This window comes from Oncorhynchus gorbuscha, linkage group LG24 (assembly GCF_021184085.1).
Source record: "Oncorhynchus gorbuscha isolate QuinsamMale2020 ecotype Even-year linkage group LG24, OgorEven_v1.0, whole genome shotgun sequence".
Taxonomy (NCBI): domain Eukaryota; kingdom Metazoa; phylum Chordata; class Actinopteri; order Salmoniformes; family Salmonidae; genus Oncorhynchus; species Oncorhynchus gorbuscha.
Window position 1 is genome coordinate 25,871,732 of NC_060196.1, and position 20,106 is coordinate 25,891,837.

Genomic DNA, 20,106 nt, shown 5'->3' on the forward strand with positions numbered 1-20,106 from the left:
TTTATGTCTCAGTTGTTGAATCTTGTTATGTTCATACAAATATTTACACATGTTAAGTTTGCTGAAAATAAACGCCGTTGACAGTGAGAGGACATTTATTTTTTTGCTGAGTTTAGTTAAGGTTTTGTAGGCCAATAGGGGTACAATAAACTATTGATTTCAACTAAAACAAAATGGTGACATGCTAATAATCTATGAAAAATAAATATTATAAATAAACTAATAAATTATAATATACCTAAATACATACATAAATAAAGTGAACAAGTATTAAACAATCTTATGCAACAAACAATTTGTCAATGTAGCTAAAATAGTCCCATGTCATATAAAAAAAAGGCGGGAGAAAAGACACAGTCACAGTACACCCTATGGTGTATCCCTCCGCCAGCACAACTTTGAAATAGAGATGTCATTCATCTCACGAGACAAATCCCAATCTTTTAGTCCACAATTTTCATATATTAATCTCATAATAAGACAACAATATGTCTTTATTTATTTTCCATTTGATTGTGTGTAAAATGAATACTGATCATTTGTATCCCTCCATACCAACGTCTGTTTGGCAGTCTTATACTATAATTTATACGATCCATTTAATAAATATTTTTTTAAATACTATAGTTAGATGTGGGTGTTTATGAAAATCATAAATCAAAAACTATAAATGACTAAACACAATTCAATAAAAGTATTTATATTAGAAGTAATTCAAAACAACCTCCTTACACAATACTATTTATATATGGCACTAATGTCAGTCATGATTTGTGATCTTTTTGGCAGTTTTGTGAAGGCTTAGTTTATCAAGATACAGTGTGATCCATGGTTTGGTCTACCTAGGTTCAAGGGGACCATAAATTAATCTGTAATTCATAGGTAAAGGGCAATTCTGACACTTTTCAACCTCATATTCATTATCTCCAGCACCATACCAGTGTCTACATATGTGAAAGTTTGCACGTTTCTATGCTCTGTGGTTAAAAAGAGAAGAAGATCCTAAAGATTATTCTCTGTGATAAGGCAGGAGGAAAAGTAAGAAAAACTCGAATTTTCAAAACCTGCAACGAGTTTCTAGCCAGATGGAGGGCATTTTCTTACTCCCCACGTCACTGTGAATCTCATTGTTTTTGAAAATCTTTTTTTTTTTTTTTTGGTACTTTTGATGATGTCATGCGCCATTTTCACATATGTAGACACTGGTACTGTGCTATAGATAATGAAAATGAGGTTGAAATGTGGTGGAATTGCCCTTTAATGCCTCTGTGTATGTACTCTGTTTCCCCCATAAGTGCTATGGAGAGCTATTATATCCGAGTGTAAATGGTAAGTAATACTGGCAAGTAATGTGTATCTATTTGTTTTGGCAATTGAATATAAGTGTGATTGGTTCTCAACCCGTTAGTAGTCAGTAGGTCAGGTCAGTACTGTATACAGTACACAGGGTGCATATATATACACACACACACACACATATATACACCCCCCAATATAACATACCAGTTTCAGAGAGTGAATTCCGGTGCTCTTATTCTTCAATCTCCACCCAAAACTAAACATCCCATGATGCCACACTGTGTTATGTATTAGGGTTCCCAGTCATCGTCATGGTGTTGGGAGGCGATGATGACTACCACGGTGAGGATGGTACACAGGACGATGGAGGCAATGCCCACCGCCAGGCTGATGAAGGAGAAGTTACGCGCCTCGCGGGATGCTATCTCTGCCGTCACCATGTCCCCCCTGGCCACTGCTGTACGCACCTGAGGGGGGGAAGGAGGGCGAGAGAGAATGCTTTTTTCCACTCACAAACTATGGTTTTGGAGTGCTTGGCCATATTTATAGAATGTATTGCATGCCGATAATGAACCTTAAACTGAATTTAGTTGAGAGGGGGAGAGAGTGGTGTTGACAATAGTACATACTCACACAAAAAGCCACAAAACATAGTTTATCAGGTCTTAAAATAAACAACCATAATAATAATAATACTAATGGTTCAAGACCCAAGTTTGCAGGGCTATTTATGCCTGGCTGTCAGCTTAGCTCAACTCAAACAAGTCAGAAGGAAAGCCCAATGCAAAAATCCATTTTAGCCTGTGTAAACAATGCTGCAATTACATGATGTAGACTGTTGTAGAGTCTTGTGCATAATGATCAGGCTAACCAACAAAGCCAGCATATAAAAAATAAACATAATACTGTAATAAACAGAGAAACAACAAAACAATCAATCATTTCCCTAAAAATGACTAGCTAGCTAACAAACATACTGTGCAGACAATTCTGTGCTAGCCTAACACCAACCTGTACTGCCTTGATGATGGCTATAATTCCTGTGGGCCAGAAGCAGCAGACGGTGGTGAGCACAGCGATGGGCAGGTAGTCGTGAGGCGGGCGCCGGGGCTCCATCAGAGCGATGCCATGGGGCATCTGCATGCCCATCTGACCCTGGGGCATCCCCTGGTAGGGCTGTCCCTGTGTGAGAGAGTGAGTGAGAGAGTGAAAGAGGGAGAGAGAGAGAGAGATGTATCAAGCATCTCAGAGTAGGAGTGCTTATCTAGGATCAGGTCCCCCCTTGTCCATGTAATCTTATTCAGTGTGATCTACAAGGCAAAACTGATCCAAGAACAGTACTCCTACTGTGAGATGCTTGATCTCTTTATGGCCACTGACCTTGGAAAAGCCTTTTTGGATTTTCAAGAGGAGCAAACCAATGTTTACTTTCCACAGCCTTAACCTAAGAACCAATGGAAATTGGCTTGTGTGGGTGACTCATTCTCTATTCGATTAAGAAAGGAAATACCAGGTCATTATAATGCTGCGCCTGTTCCCCAGTGATTTACTACTGCATCATGATGATACACAAACATATACCATGGCGTGGTTGAATACTTGTTTCTGATTGGCTTGAAAGGCATTCTAGAGCATAAGCCCCTTGTTGATTATCCCTTACAGAATATATCATGGTGCAGAAGTAAAACACTGGGGAGCAGTATTATACCTTGTGCGGGCCTTTCCATTCTTGTATATTTTTCCCAAACCAGCACCGGTGTTCTAAAGAATCAGATGAGCATACCACCCTCATATGCTTCGTTCTCTTTTCAGCAAACACAAATTGCTTTGGAATAATTACTGCTATCGTAGATGAATACACTGACTCACCGACGCCATGGGGTAGACAGGCACATAGGCTGTGCAGGGCTGCAGCTGGAGAGGGTATCCTGGTTGAAAATACCCTACAGGGGCATGTGGGACCCCCCCTCCCGGGCCCTGGGTCTGGACTGTGTAGCCCTGTGGGGCCCCTGGGTTTCCGTAGGATCCATTGTGGAACTGGGTCTCCTGGTAGCCATCGGAGCCAGGGGGAGGGGGTGGAGGGGGGTAGTTGGGCTGGGGACCACAGCTGGGCGGAGGGCCCATGTTGGGATGCTGCATGTTGGGGTGCTGCATGTTGGGGTGCTGCATGTTGGGGTGCTGCATGTTGGGGTGCTGCATGTTGGGGTGCTGCATGTTGGGGTGCTGCATGTTGGAGTGCTGCATGTTGGAGTGCTGCATGTTGGAGTGCTGCATGTTGGAGTGTTGTTGGCCAGTGTTAGGGTCCTGGGATGGGAGGTATGGAGGGGGCTGCATTTGCTGCATGGGTTGGGACATGGCCTGCCGATTGGAGTCCTCCAGACCTGAGAGAGGAAGAAATGGAAATAAATTAGAGAGAGAAATAAATATGTGAGTGAGTGAGTGAGTCGGCAGAAATGTTATCTAACTAGCCATCCCTCCAACATTTTGGTCACCGCTTACGCAATACAAGCACTATAATAGGTTTGTCACCTACGGGTATGTAAACCACACAAACCTATGTAGAGTGTGAAAATGTTGAATACATTTCACACACAAAGAGAAACAAAAAGAACCACGTTCACACAGTAGCCAGGTTGACTTTGTACAGTACAGCAATAAACAGCATGCTGACTAGCCTATTCAGCAGTTGATATGAGAGAGAGAGAGAGAAAGAGAGAGAGAGTTGTGCTTGGGGATACACACCATTACATAACCCACTAACACTGTCACCACAGCCAGAGTAAGACCACTCAAACACAGAAGGGGGATGGGATCCTGACACAGTGGGAGGGACACCTTTCAAGGGTACATGGCGCACATCAGGGACAATGTGAAAACAGGGAAATCTGATTCATAGGATGCAAATGGGAGAGATAGTCAAATAAAAAAGGAGAGAGGACAACAGTGAAGAAAGGAAGGGTTATAGTGGATGAATGGGGGATAAGTGATAGGAGTTCATATGGATCTGATAGTGAACTAATGCACTAATGTATACTTTCATTGACTGTTTGAATTCATGGCCCATTCACAACTAAAGCATATACCAGATAGCATACTACTCAGTAGTCTAATGGTGATGGAAAGCCATCAAAGAACATATATTGTTGGATTATTCCAAATGTCTTATGTTGTAGATATCTAGTCAAATTGGTATAGGATTTCTTTGGGTGTCTATAATTAAGATGAGCTGATTCCTTTGAGAGGGAGAATAGTTCTATATATGTTGCCATCTCTTCATAATGAACAATATGATTATATCTGGCATGTTTTATCATCCATATTGGATTACAATGTTCTGCTATTCCCGAAAAACCTCAGCTGTCTGTTTGTGTCTATCACGTGATACGGCTATATCGGCTATAAACTTCATTCATTGGTGTGATGTGCATGCCATGAACATGCAGGCAGGCCTCTATACAGGGCTTTTCCAACCGAAACCTGTTTTCTGTGCTATAGGCTTTCATTTAGAATTAGGGAGGCATCTCACTCAGTAGCAGGGCTCTTACCTTGATAACCTAAAGTTAAAGAGAGAAATTAAGCAAATTATTGTGCTGGATTTCTTATGTTATCACACGCTCACGTTCATTCGCCCTGATACACTGTACAAACGCACGCGAATCCGCCCACACTCACGGAAACAAACACACGCACGCACGCAAACCCTTATTTCATTGTAGTTATTTAAATAAATGTGCATGCATAGGCAATTAAATAGAGCGTACCCTATTGGGAATAAAATAACATAGCAGACTACAGATGTAGGACATGCAGATAAATAGAAGGATGAGTTTGTGGGAGATGTTGACATGGGGAGGTGAAAACAGAGAAGATGGAAACAGAGATATCATACGTCACCAAGTAGCCAATTGTTAGTTATGCACCACAAAAAAACCTACCAAAACAACCTATAGTCAAACAATTATCCCAAATGTACACATGTATCACAATCCAAAGGAGAGAATATACAACGGGGGAGGGGAAGAATTGGCTCAATTATCAATTACAGTGCTGACATAAAAGACGCAACAGAACAAGAGAAAAAAAAGCTTACCGTGTTTTTCAGACATTTCGTGCAGACAGAATAAAACTCCCCTCCAAACAATTTAATGTAAATATTCTTATTCCTCCAAAACGACTTTTGGTAAATCCTCTTACAGAAAAATGATGAAATTATGGAGACTTAATTTACAGCTAATTTAAATCCATATTTTTTTGTATCCCCACATCCGTTGCCTATAATAACGGTATCACGTTATAACTTTAGTATATGATAACGGCCAATTGGATTATCCGATGATCATGACCAATAGGAAAGAAATGTCAATGTTTTTCACACTCTCTGTAGCTGGTACATCCACAGTAACCGCAGAAAATAGGTTTCTCCAATGCATCTCTCGTTACATTGAATTAATCAGACACAAAGCTATCGTTGTCTTAAAGAGACAGCCGAGACTGGGAAATACATATGCCACTGAGCTGGAAAACCCGAAACAAACACTTTAAAGAGATGACCGGATATTGAATTTGAATACTTTTTATGCTATGCTGACAACTCTTTATACCCGTGGCTTGCTGTCATAACATGAGCATGAGTCTAGAACGGATCATGATTTTGATTCGGGTTAGATAGTTGACTGTAAATGACATTATGTTTCACAGAATAGGATATGTACAGATTGTTGTTCCTACAGTATACAGCAAGAGCAATAGTTAACAGTGTCATAATGTTTAAACCAATGTCAGACTCATGCATACAGCCACTTACTCAGACAATCACAGGAGCCCTTGGGGGACAATTGCTAAAAACAAAGTACACTAAAATGTTAGTCCACAGTGGATTTTATTACTGTACAATAAATTACAAATAATTTCATTATCATTACTACTTTGGTCTGATTTGTTTAAGAGCATTCCCTTTCCATGTCCAGGAATTTAATTAGGACTCAGGTAAACAATAGTATGTCCATACAATCGCACACAAACCCCCCCCCCCCCCCCCCCCTCATACACTCACCATGCTCACACACATTGATCGAGCTTGGGACTTGGCTCAGGCACCTTGGCACTCTCTCACCTACAATACCGTACCTACATCCTCTCTATCTCCTCCTCTCCACACTCTTTCACCTACAATACAAACACTATCTACACCCTCTCTCGCTCTCCCTGTTCCCCCCCATTCTCTCCCTTCCCATCTTAGTGTGTGTAGAGCGAAGCAGTGAACACGATGTCTCTGCGAATGGCCAGGGAGGCCTTCTCCATCTTGCTGCCCAGGACCGAGTCTCCCACGATGCGGGCTGCCTGGCGCACCTCCTTCAGCACCTCGTCTAGTCTCTGGATGCAGCGCACCACCGTGCCCTCCTGGACGTCTGTTAACTGTGCAATCTCTGCAAATGGCTGGAGGAGGAAATAGGAAAGTATACCAGTTAATTTAAACACAGTTGAGTACAGGACAGGACTGCTGCCTTCTTGGTCTCCCCTGTATTTGTTACCTTTATTTTACTAGGCAAGTCAGTTAAGGACAAATTCTTATTTACAATGACGGCCTGGAAACAGTGGGTTAACTGTCTTATCCAGGGACAGAACGACAGTTTAAAAAAAAAACCTTGTCAGCTCTAGCAACCTTTCGGTTTCTAGCCCAACGCTCTAACCAGTAGGCTACCTGCCACTCCGACACTCTGCATTTCTTTTTAAATAAATAGGCCAGAAAGTAGGGATAGCAGTTAGTTTAAACTTATGATAAAGTACATTAGGGGTTCCCAAACATTTTTGGCCCGTGACCCCATTTTTATATATTAAAAAAAATATCAACCCCATCAAGTAAAAAAAGTGATGTAATCAAAGCAAATGTTAACTTTTTTTGAAAGGGGCTACGACAGTCTATTTCAAATCAATCTGCCAGTAGTTTTGACAGTATTTCAATCTGAAGGAAATATGGTTTGACGAAACTAAAATCAGAAAGGTATTAGGAAGTTCAGAAGATCATCAGGCAATAATATGGTATGAACTTCTGTGTTGAAAAGACCATCATCAGTAATCACATTTCTGTCACGACTTCCTACAAAGTTGGTCACTCTCCTTGTTCGGGCGGCGTTCGGCGGTCTACGTCACCGACCTTCTAGCCATCGCCGATCCACTTTTCATTTTCCATTGGTTTTGTCTTGTCTTCCATCACACCTGCTTCCAATTCCATCAATTACATGTTGTGTATTTAACCCTCTGTTCCCCCCCATGTCCTTGTCCGTAATTGTTTCTTGTCGTGCTTGTGCGCGGTATGCTGGTGATAACTGGGTTTTGTTTGACCCATTTCATGTATTTGTTCTGTTGACGGTGGTTTTTTGTTTATGAAACGACACCGTTGTAAATCAGTTTTCGCTCTCCTGCGCCTGACTTCTCTGCCGCCAGAACGCACCTCATTACAGTTTCCATCCACTATTTCTATGTGAGTAAAGTCATACAGTATTTAAAAAATCACGACGGCTGTAATGGAAACGGGAAGTTTCATAAATGCCGACAGATCATTTGTTCGTTCGACAAGGTGGGATCTTTTTATGTCGGTAAAGAAAGTCATGACCGTCATGCTTTTAGGGATCATTTTGTACATGTATTAAACTGTGAGTTCAGTCAATTTCAGTCTGAGGACTGAAGCTCCGTTCTGGTGACTTTTTAAAAGCCCCAAAACATATTGGTGAAAACACAGTTAGAATTATTTTAGCATATTGGACCACGCATGGAGTCTTATCAGATGTGTTATTAGCAATAAGCTTTATCACCTGTAGCATAGTGGCTATAACATGTACACAGGCTGAAACATGGGGTTTATCCATCTGCATTTACCCCATTGGAGACAACATCCTGATTGCTATCATTATTAACTTATTATAAATATACATAATAACAATAATTATTTTGTTTATTACAAAGTACACTACATTTACAACAGTATGTGGACACCCCTTCAAATTTGTGGATTCGGCTATTTCAGCCACACACAGGGTATAACATCGAGCACACAGCCATGCAGCCTCCATAGACAAACATTGGCAATAGAATGGCCTTACTGAAGAGCTCAGTGACTTTCAACGTGGCACCGGTATAGGATGCCACCTTTCCAACAAGTCAGTTCGTCAAATTTCTGCCATGCTAGAGCTGCCACGGTGAACTGTAAGTGCTGTTATTGTGAAGTGGAAACGTCTAAGAGCAAGTGGTAGGCCATACAAGCTCAAAAATTGCCTGTCCTCGGTTGCAACACTCACTACCGAGTTCCAAACGGCCTCTGGAAGCAACGTCAGCACTATAACTGCTTGTCGGGAGATTCATGAAATGGGTTTCCATGGCTGAGCAGCCGCACAGAAGTCAAGAGTAGTGTAAAGCTCGCCGCCATTGGACTCTGCAGCAGTGGAAGCTCGTTCTCTGAAGTGATTTAATCACGCTTCACCATCTGGCAGGATGGCCAGGAGAACACTACCTGCACCAATGCAAAGTGCGGGATAATGGAGGAATAATGGTTTGGGGATGTTTTTCATGGTTCGGGCTAGGCCCCTTAGTTCCAGTGAAGGGAAATCATAACGCTACAGCCTACAATGACATTCTAGACGATACTGTGCTTTAACTTTGTGGCAACAGTTTGGGGAAGGCCCTCACTGGTTCCAGCATGATAATGCTCCCATGCACAAAGCAAGGTTCATACAGAAATGGTTTGTCAAGAGCCCTGACCTCAAACCCATGGAACACCTTTGGGTTAAATTGGAACGCCGACTGCGAGCCAGGCCTTATCACCCAACATCAGCACCCGACCTCACCAATGCGCTTGTGGCTGAATGGAAGCATGACCCCGCAGCAATGTTCCAACATCTAGTAGAAAGCCTTCCCAGAACAGTGAAGGCTGTTATAGCAGCAAAGGGGGGACCAACTCCATATTAATGCCCATGAATTTGGAATGAGATGTTTGACGAGCTGTTGTCCATATACTTTTGGTCATGTTGTGTATGTCATTGCCCTTTTAAGACACCAGTGTTCCCTTTGAGCTCTGTTGCACAGTGATGGGCATTTAGTATTTTCTGTGACCCGGATCACTTGGCTCCATTCACCTAAAATAGCTGTTCATTTGGCTCCCAAATGGCTCTTCATTCAGAAATGCTTAGAAATGTACAGTGCCTTGCGAAAGTATTCGGCCCCCTTGAACTTTGCGACCTTTTGCCACATTTCAAGTGGGACACAATCATGAAGTGGAACGACATTTATTGGATATTTCAAACTTTTTTAACAAATCAAAAACTGAAAAATTGGGCGTGCAAAATTATTCAGCCCCTTTACTTTCAGTGCAGCAAACTCTCTCCAGAAGTTCAGTGAGGATCTCTGAATGATCCAATGTTGACCTAAATGACTAATGATGATAAATACAATCCACCTCTGTGTAATCAAGTCTCCGTATAAATGCACCTGCACTGTGATAGTCTCAGATGTCCGTTAAAAGCGCAGAGAGCATCATGAAGAACAAGGAACACACCAGGCAGGTCCGAGATACTGTTGTGAAGAAGTTTAAAGCCGGATTTGGATACAAAAAGATTTCCCAAGCTTTAAACATCCCAAGGAGCACTGTGCAAGCGATAATATTGAAATGGAAGGAGTATCAGACCACTGCAAATCTACCAAGACCTGGCCGTCCCTCTAAACTTTCAGCTCATACAAGGAGAAGACTGATCAGAGATGCAGCCAAGAGGCCCATGATCACTCTGGATGAACTGCAGAGATCTACAGCTGAGGTGGGAGACTCTGTCCGTAGGACAACAATCAGTCGTATATTGCACAAATCTGGCCTTTATGGAAGAGTGGCAAGAAGAAAGCCATTTCTTAAAGATATCCATAAAAAGTGTCGTTTAAAGTTTGCCACAAGCCACCTGGGAGACACACCAAACATGTGGAAGAAGGTGCTCTGGTCAGATGAAACCAAAATTGAACTTTTTGGCAACAATGCAAAACGTTATGTTTGGCGTAAAAGCAACACAGCTCATCACCCTGAACACACCATCCCCACTGTCAAACATGGTGGTGGCAGCATCATGGTTTGGGCCTGCTTTTCTTCAGCAGGGACAGGGAAGATGGTTAAAATTGATGGGAAGATGGATGGAGCCAAATACAGGACCATTCTGGAAGAAAACCTGATGGAGTCTGCAAAAGACCAGAGACTGGGACGGAGATTTGTCTTCCAACAAGACAATGATCCAAAACATAAAGCAAAAATCTACAATGGAATGGTTCAAAAATAAACATATCCAGGTGTTAGAATGGCCAAGTCAAAGTCCAGACCTGAATCCAATCGAGAATCTGTGGAAAGAACTGAAAACTGCTGTTCACAAATGCTCTCCATCCAACCTCACTGAGCTCGAGCTGTTTTGCAAGGAGGAATGGGAAAAAAAATTCAGTCTCTCGATGTGCAAAACTGATAAGAGACATACCCCAAGCGACTTACAGCTGTAATCGCAGGAAAAGTTGGCGCTACAAAGTATTAACTTAAGCGGGCTGAATCATTTTGCACGCCCAATTTTTCAGTTTTTGATTTGTTAAAAAAGTTTGAAATATCCAATAAATGTCGTTCCACTTCATGATTGTGTCCCACTTGAAATGTGGCAAAAGGTCGCAAAGTTCAAGGGGGCCGAATACTTTCGCAAGGCACTGTACCTTAAAACCATAAAAAATGGTTAATCTCTAATGTAAAGCATAAAACGTTGCCTACCATTGTCAATTTAACGCACCGGGAAAAAATTGTGTGGACCAGAATGAGGCTTTCTCCTCAATATATTGTTTCTGCACTGAGGAATTAACATCTTCAGAGAATCTTTTTATCACTTATCTGCAGATAATTGATGCCCCCCCCAAATGGATAGAAACCTAACTCCTGATGAAGATCTTTTAGGGGGAAGGTTTTTGGAGCTTTGAGGGGCCAGGTTCCAAGACACGGGATTAAGCCTAGTTCTGGAGTACAAAGCACTTTAAAATGGACATGCTTTTCGGTCCAGGACTAGGCTTATTCTGTGTCCAGGAAACTGTCCACGAGTGTCTTGATTAAAATGAGGTCAATCAAGAAGAGTCTAAAATTACAGTTCGCTTATGCCACTCACCATGCCTCTGGCCCAGCAGTATACCACTTCGGTCAGGCCAAACTTGAACTGGCCCACAAATTCTTCAGCTGTCTGGGTTATCCCACAGTCCCTCTGCAGTTCCCCAATACGCTGGGCCACTGCCAGCACTCTCTCAATACCCTATCGGAGAGAGGAAAGGAGAGAGCCGAGGGAGAGATGTGGCATAAGAAGAAAGTAATAGACAGGGCACACAGAGTGGGGTAATGTAAGGAGAAGGGCAAAGAAAGAGAGAGGAGAGAGACATGAGGTAGTAATAAGGGAGGTAGTAATGGGGCACAGTCAAAAGTGGGTTAATACAAGGAGAAGGACAGAGAAGAGTGGAGATTGAGAGCGAGAGCGAGCAGAATGAGAGACAAAGGCAGATAAGACACAGATTAGTCATACAAGGAGCACTTAAACACGTGACACTTTCCAATCACATCCGCCTTACTTTGCACACTCCACTTTAACCTCAGCCTCCCCTCTGTTACGTGTTAAGCTGCACGTCATCTGAAATCCCACTCGGAGCCCTGTTACCTGTGTTGGGTGATTGTGTTCCCTGTCAGAGATCACTGTTCCTTGCTGCTCGCCCCTTGGATGGTACCTTTCTAAACCACTCCAGACATGGCTCTCACCTCGCCCATCACTAATTCAGCCCTCTTTAGAGCACTTCCATGTTTCAGGGCTTCAGGGGAGTGTGTATCGGGTGTGGCGCCCTTGTTGCGGGGTAAGACAGCTGTGTGCGTCTAGCCTGAGCTCAAACCAGTGTGTGTATCACTAGAAGCCAACATGTCCATCCTCCATCCATGTACATTACAGATGACACATTGAAATGTATAGTTACAGTGCTTTCTGAAAGTATTCACACCCCTTTACGTTCTCCACATTTTGTTGTGTAACAGCCTGAATTAAAAATATATTTAAATGAGATGTTGTGTTACTGATCTTCACACAATACTCCACAATGTCAAGGTGGAATTTTGTTTGTAGAATGATTTACAATTGAATACAAAATTGAAAGCTGAGTCAATGAGTATTCAACCACTTGTTATGGCAAGCCTAAATAAGTTCAGGAGTAAAAATGTGCTTAACAAATCACATAATAAGTTACATGAACTCATTCCATGTTCAATAATAGCATTTAACATGATTTCTTTATGACAACCCCATCTCTGTAACCCCACACTTACAATTATATGTAAGGTCCCTCAATCGAGCAGTGATTTTCAAACACAGATTAAACCACAAAGACCAGAGAGGTTTATCATTGCCACGCAAAGAAGGTCACCGATTGGCAGATGTGTAAAAAGCACACTGAATATCCCTTTGAGCATGGTGAAGTTATTAATTACACTTTGGATGGTGTATCAATACACCCAGTCACAACAATGATACAGGTGTCCTTTCAAACTCAGTTGCTGGAGGAAGGATACTGCTCAGGGATTTCACCATGAGGCCAATGGTGATTTTAAAACAGTTACAGAGTTTAATGGTGATATGAGAAAACTGAGGATGGATCAACAACATTGTAGTTACTCCACAGTACTAACCTAAATGACAGAGTGAAAAGGAAGCGTGTACAGAATAAAAATATTCCAAAACATGTATCCTGTTTGAAAATATGCCCCAAACAATAACGCTTCGTATTCAGGACAAAAAAAGTTTATTTCTTTGCCACAATTTCTGCAGTATTACTTAAAGGAACCTCTTTGGGCTAGGGGGCAGTATTTTTACGTCCGGATGAAAAGCGTGCACAAAGTAAACTGCCAGCTACTCTGGCCCAGAAGCTAGGATATGCATATAATTAGTAGATTTGGATAGAAAACACTGACGTTTCTAAAACTGTTAGAATAATGTCCGTGAGTGTAACAGAACTGATTTGGCAGGCGAAACCCCGAGCACAATCCATCCAGGGAATATTTTTTTGAGGTCATTGCGTTTTCCAATAGTTTTCTATGGGAAGCCCTTTTTAGGTTGATGTTTTTAGGGCTATTAATTGTGCCACTCCAGGTGGACTATACTGTTTTGGTGTGTGTGAACTGGAACGCGCTTCACATTGTTTTTATCCGGTATTAGAAACAGTTTATTCCGTTTTAAATTGTATCGATTATTTATGATTTAGGGTACCTTAGGTTATATTAGGAATGTTGTTTGAAATGTTAGGACCAAGTTTACAGGTAATTTATTAGATACTTTGTAGGCATGTTGGGCGAGTTGAAACCGGTGTATTTCTGAATCAAGAAGATTCATTATTGAACAAAAAGACCATTTGTGATGTTTCTGGGACATTTTGGAGTGCCAACAGAAGAAGATCTTCAAAGGTAAGGTATTAATTATACCACTATTTCTGACTTTTGTGGCACACCTGCCTGGTTGAAATATGATTTTCATGTGTTTGTCGTCAGATAATCGCATTGTCTGCTTTCGCCGTAAAGCCTTTTTGAAATCTGACACAGTGGCAGGATTAACAAGAAGTTAAGTTTTATTTTGATGTTTTACACATATATTTTCATGATTGTTGAATATTGATATTCCTGTAGTTTGAATTTGGCCCGCTGCCATTTCACTGGATGTTGTCAAATCAATCCAGCTAAAGGGATTGGTGAGTGAAAGGATCCATAAGAGGTTTAAAAGCCAGGGAAAATGCAGAGCGCCAAATTCAAATAAATAAATAAATAAATATAGAATCAAAACTTTCATTAAATCACACATGTAAGATACCAAATTAAAGCTACACGTGTTGTGAATCAAGCCAACATGTCAGATTTCAAAAAGGCTTTTCGGCGAAAGCAAACAATACTATTATCTGAGGATAGCACCTCCGTAAACAAAAGAGAGAAAGCATATTTCAACGCGACACAAAACGCAGAAATAAAAATATAAATCATGCCTTACCTTTGACGAGCTTCTTTTGTTGGCACTCCAATATGCCCGATAAACATCACAAATGGTCCTTTTGTTCGATTAATTCCGTCGATATATATCCAAAATATCCATTTATTTGGAGTGTTTGATCCAGAAAAACACTGGTTCCAACTTGAGCAACGTGACTACAAAATATCTCAAAAGTTAACTGTAAACTTTGCCAAAACGTTTCAAACTACTTTTGTAATAGAACTATAGGTATTTTTTAATGTAAATAATCAATACAATTTAAGACAGGATGATCTGTGTTCAATACAGGAAGAAAACATGGTTTCTGTTCACGCATCTATATCTAACAGTACACTTCAAGTTACCCTCATTCAAGATGGCCGTACTTCTTCATTACACAAAGGAATAACCTCAACCAATTTCTAAAGACTGTTGACATACAGTGGAAGCGATAGGAACTGCAAGAAAGTCCCTTAGAAATCTGGATTCCCAATGAAACCTAATTGAAAAGAGAGTGACCTTAAAAAAAATAATCTGAATGGTTTGTCCTCTGGGTTTCGTCTGCTAAATAAGTTCTGTTATACTCACCGACATGATTCAAACAGTTTTAGAAACGTCAGAGTGTTTTCTATCCAAATGTACTAATATGCATATCTTATCTTCTGGGGATGAGTAGCAGGCAGTTGAATTTGGGCATGCATTTCATCCGGACGTGAAAATACTGCCCCCTGTCACCAAGAAGTTAAAGGAAAACACAAACTAAAAACTATTTGTTAGTATTTGTTTCATTAGTCCATTGTTGATAAAGTCCCACATTTCTTTGCATGTCAGCCATCAAGTTAAGATATAGAAATACAGCCGTTATGATTCATTTTGCATTTGACGCTAAACCCACAGCTATAATCACTGCCAAATGTGCTTCTGCAAAGCATTCACTAAGGGGTGTGAATATTTATGTATATGAGATATTTCTGAATTTCATTTTCAATACATTTGCAAACATTTCTAAAAACATGTTTTCACTTTGTCATTATGGGGTACTGAGTGTAGATGGGTGAGAAAAAAATGGTTGCACAACCTTCACAACTATAACAAATAGGGGACAGATACAAGAACACAAAAAAGTGTAACCTCAACCCTACCCCTGTAGACAACCAAGCACATTCTACCACGCCAACACACAGGGAGAATCTCAATTGCATTTCATTAAATTCCTTGCGTCCTCTCTCCTCGGATCCTTCTTAAAACCCATTGGATGAGGTCAGAGGGAGGGACCTCTGATCTTCTCATTCAATGGGTTTTGATAAGGAGGCAAAAAAAGGACCCAAGGAACCAAGGAAATGTATTCTCACACACTCTCATCCCTACCCCTCTCCCCCTAAACTCACCCCCCCCCCAGTTCCCCCATACCTCCTGCAGTGTGTTGGTGATGTGGGGCTCCACCTGGGTCTTCTGTTGAAAGACCAGACAGGACAGCAGGGCGGCGCTCTCCTCAGGGGCCAGGGGACTCAAGGCGTTCTCAAATAGTAGCTCTGTGAGGAGCAGCTCATGGCTACTGATCTGGCAGGCCACCCTGCCCTTCAGCTGCACAGCACCGCTATTGTCCACGTACTGCAGGGACTGGAGCACCTGGGGATGGGGGATAATGCCTTTATTACACTAGTGTTACATAGTGATGGATCATTTGCGAAGGAAAGGCTGTTTTTAAATAGATATTTTTGATGAATGTCGGGAACAGAATTGGATCTTTGAACAAGTCGTTAATTTGGCTCCCTGATTTGCATACTGTTACTTCAGATTTTTGAGCTCCAGACAAAAATGATCTGCAGATATGTTTTCTAACTTCTCTGACGATGGTAATTCCTCATTGCATGAACAAAATACAGTGACGAGAGAGCCTCTTTCTGGTCCACACACATTTTTGCAGTGCGTTAAAAACATTTCTTAATTTGGTCAGTTAAAAATGTATTCGAACTCAACGTCACGAACTGACATAATGGCAGGCAACTTTGTAGGCTTTACATCAGAGATGATCTATTATTCATGTTTTTGGGTACATTTTAAGCACTACTGAACAGTTTTTTTCTTACAGTCGAGGATTGGGAGCCCGCATTTTACATTCATAAACCATGTTGCGGGCACTTCCAAAACATTTCACGAGTCATTAACCATTTGTTTTACACCTTGTTCAGTCATGCTTGTTACCTCATTAGCTATCTAGCTAACAATCTGGTAACTTTATCAGTATATCCAAACATCTGGGGGCATAGAAAGAGAGGAAAAGGGATAGCTTCTTCAGGAGATCAACGATCATAGCAATGAATGAATGACTGATCTCTTGCATGTTATAATCACAAACTTGACAATTGTGTACAATTCCAATAGGAAAATAGTGCTTCTAACATAATGTAGAAACATAATATTCCACAAATGACTTCATTTCAATGACAGGTATTTCTGTCAACATTTAAGCGTTTTATAATAAACAAATGTATTTACAGGGTTAAATATTAGTTCCTAGGGAACAACATGAGCTTCAGAAGTTGCTACAATGTATATATGCTATATCTCAATCTATTTAAAAAAATAACATTTTCTGCTGCTTCTAAATTTTATGCTTTGCTCCTAACTTTTTAAAGTTGGGGGCACCAGTGCAACCAATAGAAAATGTTAATGTGTATGAACTAGTTAAAGCTACAATATGTCACTTTTTGGGGGCGACAACCAAATTCACACAGAAATGTGAGTTAGAGATCTGTCATTCTCTTTGAAAGCAAAGTAGATATGTTCTGTTTGTGCTATTTCTATGCCTCTCATTCTTAAAATTAATATTTTACTTTTGGTTCAGTACACCAGCTTCAAATAGCTGAAAATACAATAATTTTGGTTCTGGAAAATATATTTCACAGCGGTTTAGATGGTACAATGATTCTCCACACAATGACAGCTTGTTTTGTCACAAACTGAAATAAGGGAAACTATTAGGATTTTTAGCAACTAGGAAATGGCAGAGCGATTTCTGCATATTACACCTTTAAATCAAATCAAATGTATTTTATAAAGCCTTTTTACATCAGCAGTTGTCAAAAAGTGCTTTACAGATACCCAGCCTTAAACCCCAAAGAGCAAGCAATGCAGAGGCAGAAGCACAGAGGCTAGGAAAAACTCCATAGAAGGCAGGAACCTAGGAAAAACGCTTCTGTATGAATAGTTTTGAATTTAATATTGGATCGCATTAAGACGATGGAAGTCAGACATACCTTGATTCTCTGGTGGTACTCTGGCAGTAGAGACAGGGACTGATCTGAGACGAGGAAGAGCAGTTTGTCCAGCTCCTCCTGAACACTCATCCTCTCCTGCACCCTCAGAAACTGTGGAAAAAGGGTGAAAAATTCTATACAACAGTATGTGGACACTCCTTCAAATGAGTGGATTTGCCTATTTCAGCCACACACGTTGCTGACAGGTGTATAGAAATCAAGCACACCGCCATGCAATCTCCATAGACAAACATTGACAGTAGAATGGCCTTACTGAAAACCTCAGTGGCTTTCAACGTGGCACCGTTATAGGATGCCACCTTTCAAACAAGTCAGTTCGTCAAATTTCTGCCCTGCTGGGGCTGCCACGGTGAACTGTAAGTGCTGTTATTGTGGAAACGTCTCGGAACAACAACGGCTCAGCCGTGAAGTGGAAGCATAATGATCTGGGGCTGTTTCTCATAGTTCGGGCTAGACCCCTTAGTTCCAGTGAATGGAAATGTTAATGCTACAGCATACAGTAACATTCTTGACGATTCTGTGCTTACAACTTTGTGGAAACCGTTTGGGGAAGGCCCTGTTTCAGCATGGCAATGCACCCGTGCACAAAGCAAGGCCCATAACAGAAATTTTTTTTTTTTTTTGAGACCGGTGTGGAAGAACTTGACTGGCCTGCACAGAGCCCTGACCTCAACCCCATCGAACACCTTTGGGATGAATTGGAACGCCGACTGCGAGCCAGGCCTAATTGACTAACATCAGTGCCTGACCTCACTAATGCTGTTGTGGCTGAATAGAAGCAAGTCCCTGCATTAATGTTCCAACACCGAGTGGAAAGCCTTCCCAGAAGAGTGGAAGCTGTTAAAGCAGCAAAGGGGGGACCAACTCCACATTAATGCCCATGATTTTGGAATGAGATGCTCGACGAGCAGGTGTCCAAAAATACCTTTGGTCATGTAGTGTACAATCACTTTATCTATTCACTCCAAACAGTAATAGAGAAGAGGTCTGTAGAATTATTTAATATACTGTGCAACTATCTCCACACAACAAATCAAAGTTAATTTGTCACGTGCGCCGAATACAACAGGAAAGTACAGCGAAATGCTTACTTACAGGCTCTAACCAATAGTGCAAAAAAGGTATTAGGTGAACAATAGGTAGGTAAAGAAATAAAACAGTAAAAAGACAGGCTATATACAGTAGCGAGGCTACATACAGACACCGGTTAGTCAGGCTGATTGAGGTAGTATGTACATATATGATAAACAGAGAGTAGCAGTAGAGTAAAAGAGGGGTTGGCAGGTGGTGGGACACAATGCAGATAGCCCGGTTAGCCAATGTGTGAGGGCACTGGTTGGTCGGCCCAATTGAGGTAGTATGTACTTGAATGTTTAGTGAAAGTGACTATGCATATATGATAAACAGAGAGTAGCAGCAGCGTAAAAAGAGGGGCTGGGGGGGCACACAATGCAAATAGTCCGGGTAGCCATTTGATTACCTGTTCAGGAGTCATATGGCTTGGGGGTAAAAAAACTGTTGAGAAGCCTTTTTGTCCTAGACTTGGCACTCCAGTACCGCTTGCCATGCAGTAGTAGAGAGAACAGTCTATGACTGGGGTGGCTGGGGTCTTTGACAATTTTTATGGCCTTCCTCTGACACCGCCTGGTGTAGAGGTCCTGGATGGCAGGCAGCTTAGCCCCAGTGATGTACTGGGCCGTACGCACTACCCTCTGTAGTGCCATGCGGTCAGATGCCGAGCAATTGCAGTGACGCAACCCTACGCTCTCAATGTTGCAGCTGTAGAACCTTTCGAGGATCTCTGGACCCATGCCAAATCTTTTTAGTTTCCTGAGGGGGAATAGGCTTGGTTATGCCCACTTCCTCCCTATAGGCTGTCTCGTCGTTGACGGTGATCAGGCCTACCACTGTTGTGTCGTCTGGTAACTTAATGATGGTATTGGAGTTGTGCCTGGCCATGCAGTTGTGGGTGAACAGGGAGGACAGGAGGGGACTGAGCACGCACCTCTGAGGAGCTCCAGTGTTGAGGATCAGCGTGGCAGATGTGTTGTTACCTACCTTCACCCCCTCGGGATGGCCCGTCAGGAAGTCCAGGATCCAGTTGCAGAGGGGGGTGTTTAGTCCCAGATTCCTTAGCTTAGTGATGAGTTTTGAGGGTACTATGGTGTTGAACGCTGAGCTGTAGTCAATGAATAGCATTCTCACATAAGTGTTCCTTTTGTCCAGGTGGGAACGGGCAGTGTGGAGTGCAATAGAGATTGCATCATCTGTGGATCTGTTTGGGCGGTATGCAAATTGGAGTGGGTCTAGGGTTTCTGGGATAATGGTGTTGATGTGAGCCATTACCAATCTTTCAAAGCACTTCATGGCTACGGACGTGAGTGCTTACGGGTCTGTAGTCATTTAGGCAGGTTGCCTTTGTGTTCTTGTGCACCCCATAATGACAAAGCAAAAACAGTTTTTTAATCTGTAAATAAAAAACTTAAATGTAA

General features: G+C 41.7%; 2 protein-coding genes across 2 annotated transcripts in view; both read right to left on the bottom strand.

Moving 5' to 3' along the window:
- On the bottom strand, nt 1–5,920 carry LOC124012926 (proline-rich transmembrane protein 1-like). The gene is made up of 4 exons (XM_046326988.1): nt 5,390–5,920; nt 3,169–3,680; nt 2,311–2,481; nt 1–1,766 (listed from the first exon to the last, which is right to left on the bottom strand). The coding sequence occupies exons 1-4, from the start codon at nt 5,403–5,405 to the stop codon at nt 1,590–1,592; spliced, it is 876 nt and encodes a 291-aa protein (XP_046182944.1). The 5' UTR covers nt 5,406–5,920; the 3' UTR covers nt 1–1,589.
- Nucleotides 5,921–6,159: 239 nt separating this feature from the next.
- The window catches only part of skiv2l (SKI2 homolog, superkiller viralicidic activity 2-like), a 51,200-nt gene continuing 37,253 nt past the window's right edge, over nt 6,160–20,106 (bottom strand). Inside the window, exons 26-29 of the mRNA XM_046326369.1 lie at nt 17,594–17,704; nt 15,744–15,962; nt 11,460–11,600; nt 6,160–6,735 (exon numbers count right to left, since the gene is read on the bottom strand). Of these exons, the coding sequence (XP_046182325.1) occupies nt 6,535–6,735; nt 11,460–11,600; nt 15,744–15,962; nt 17,594–17,704 (672 nt within the window). The 3' untranslated portion in view covers nt 6,160–6,534. The remainder of the gene's footprint in view (nt 6,736–11,459; nt 11,601–15,743; nt 15,963–17,593; nt 17,705–20,106) is intronic.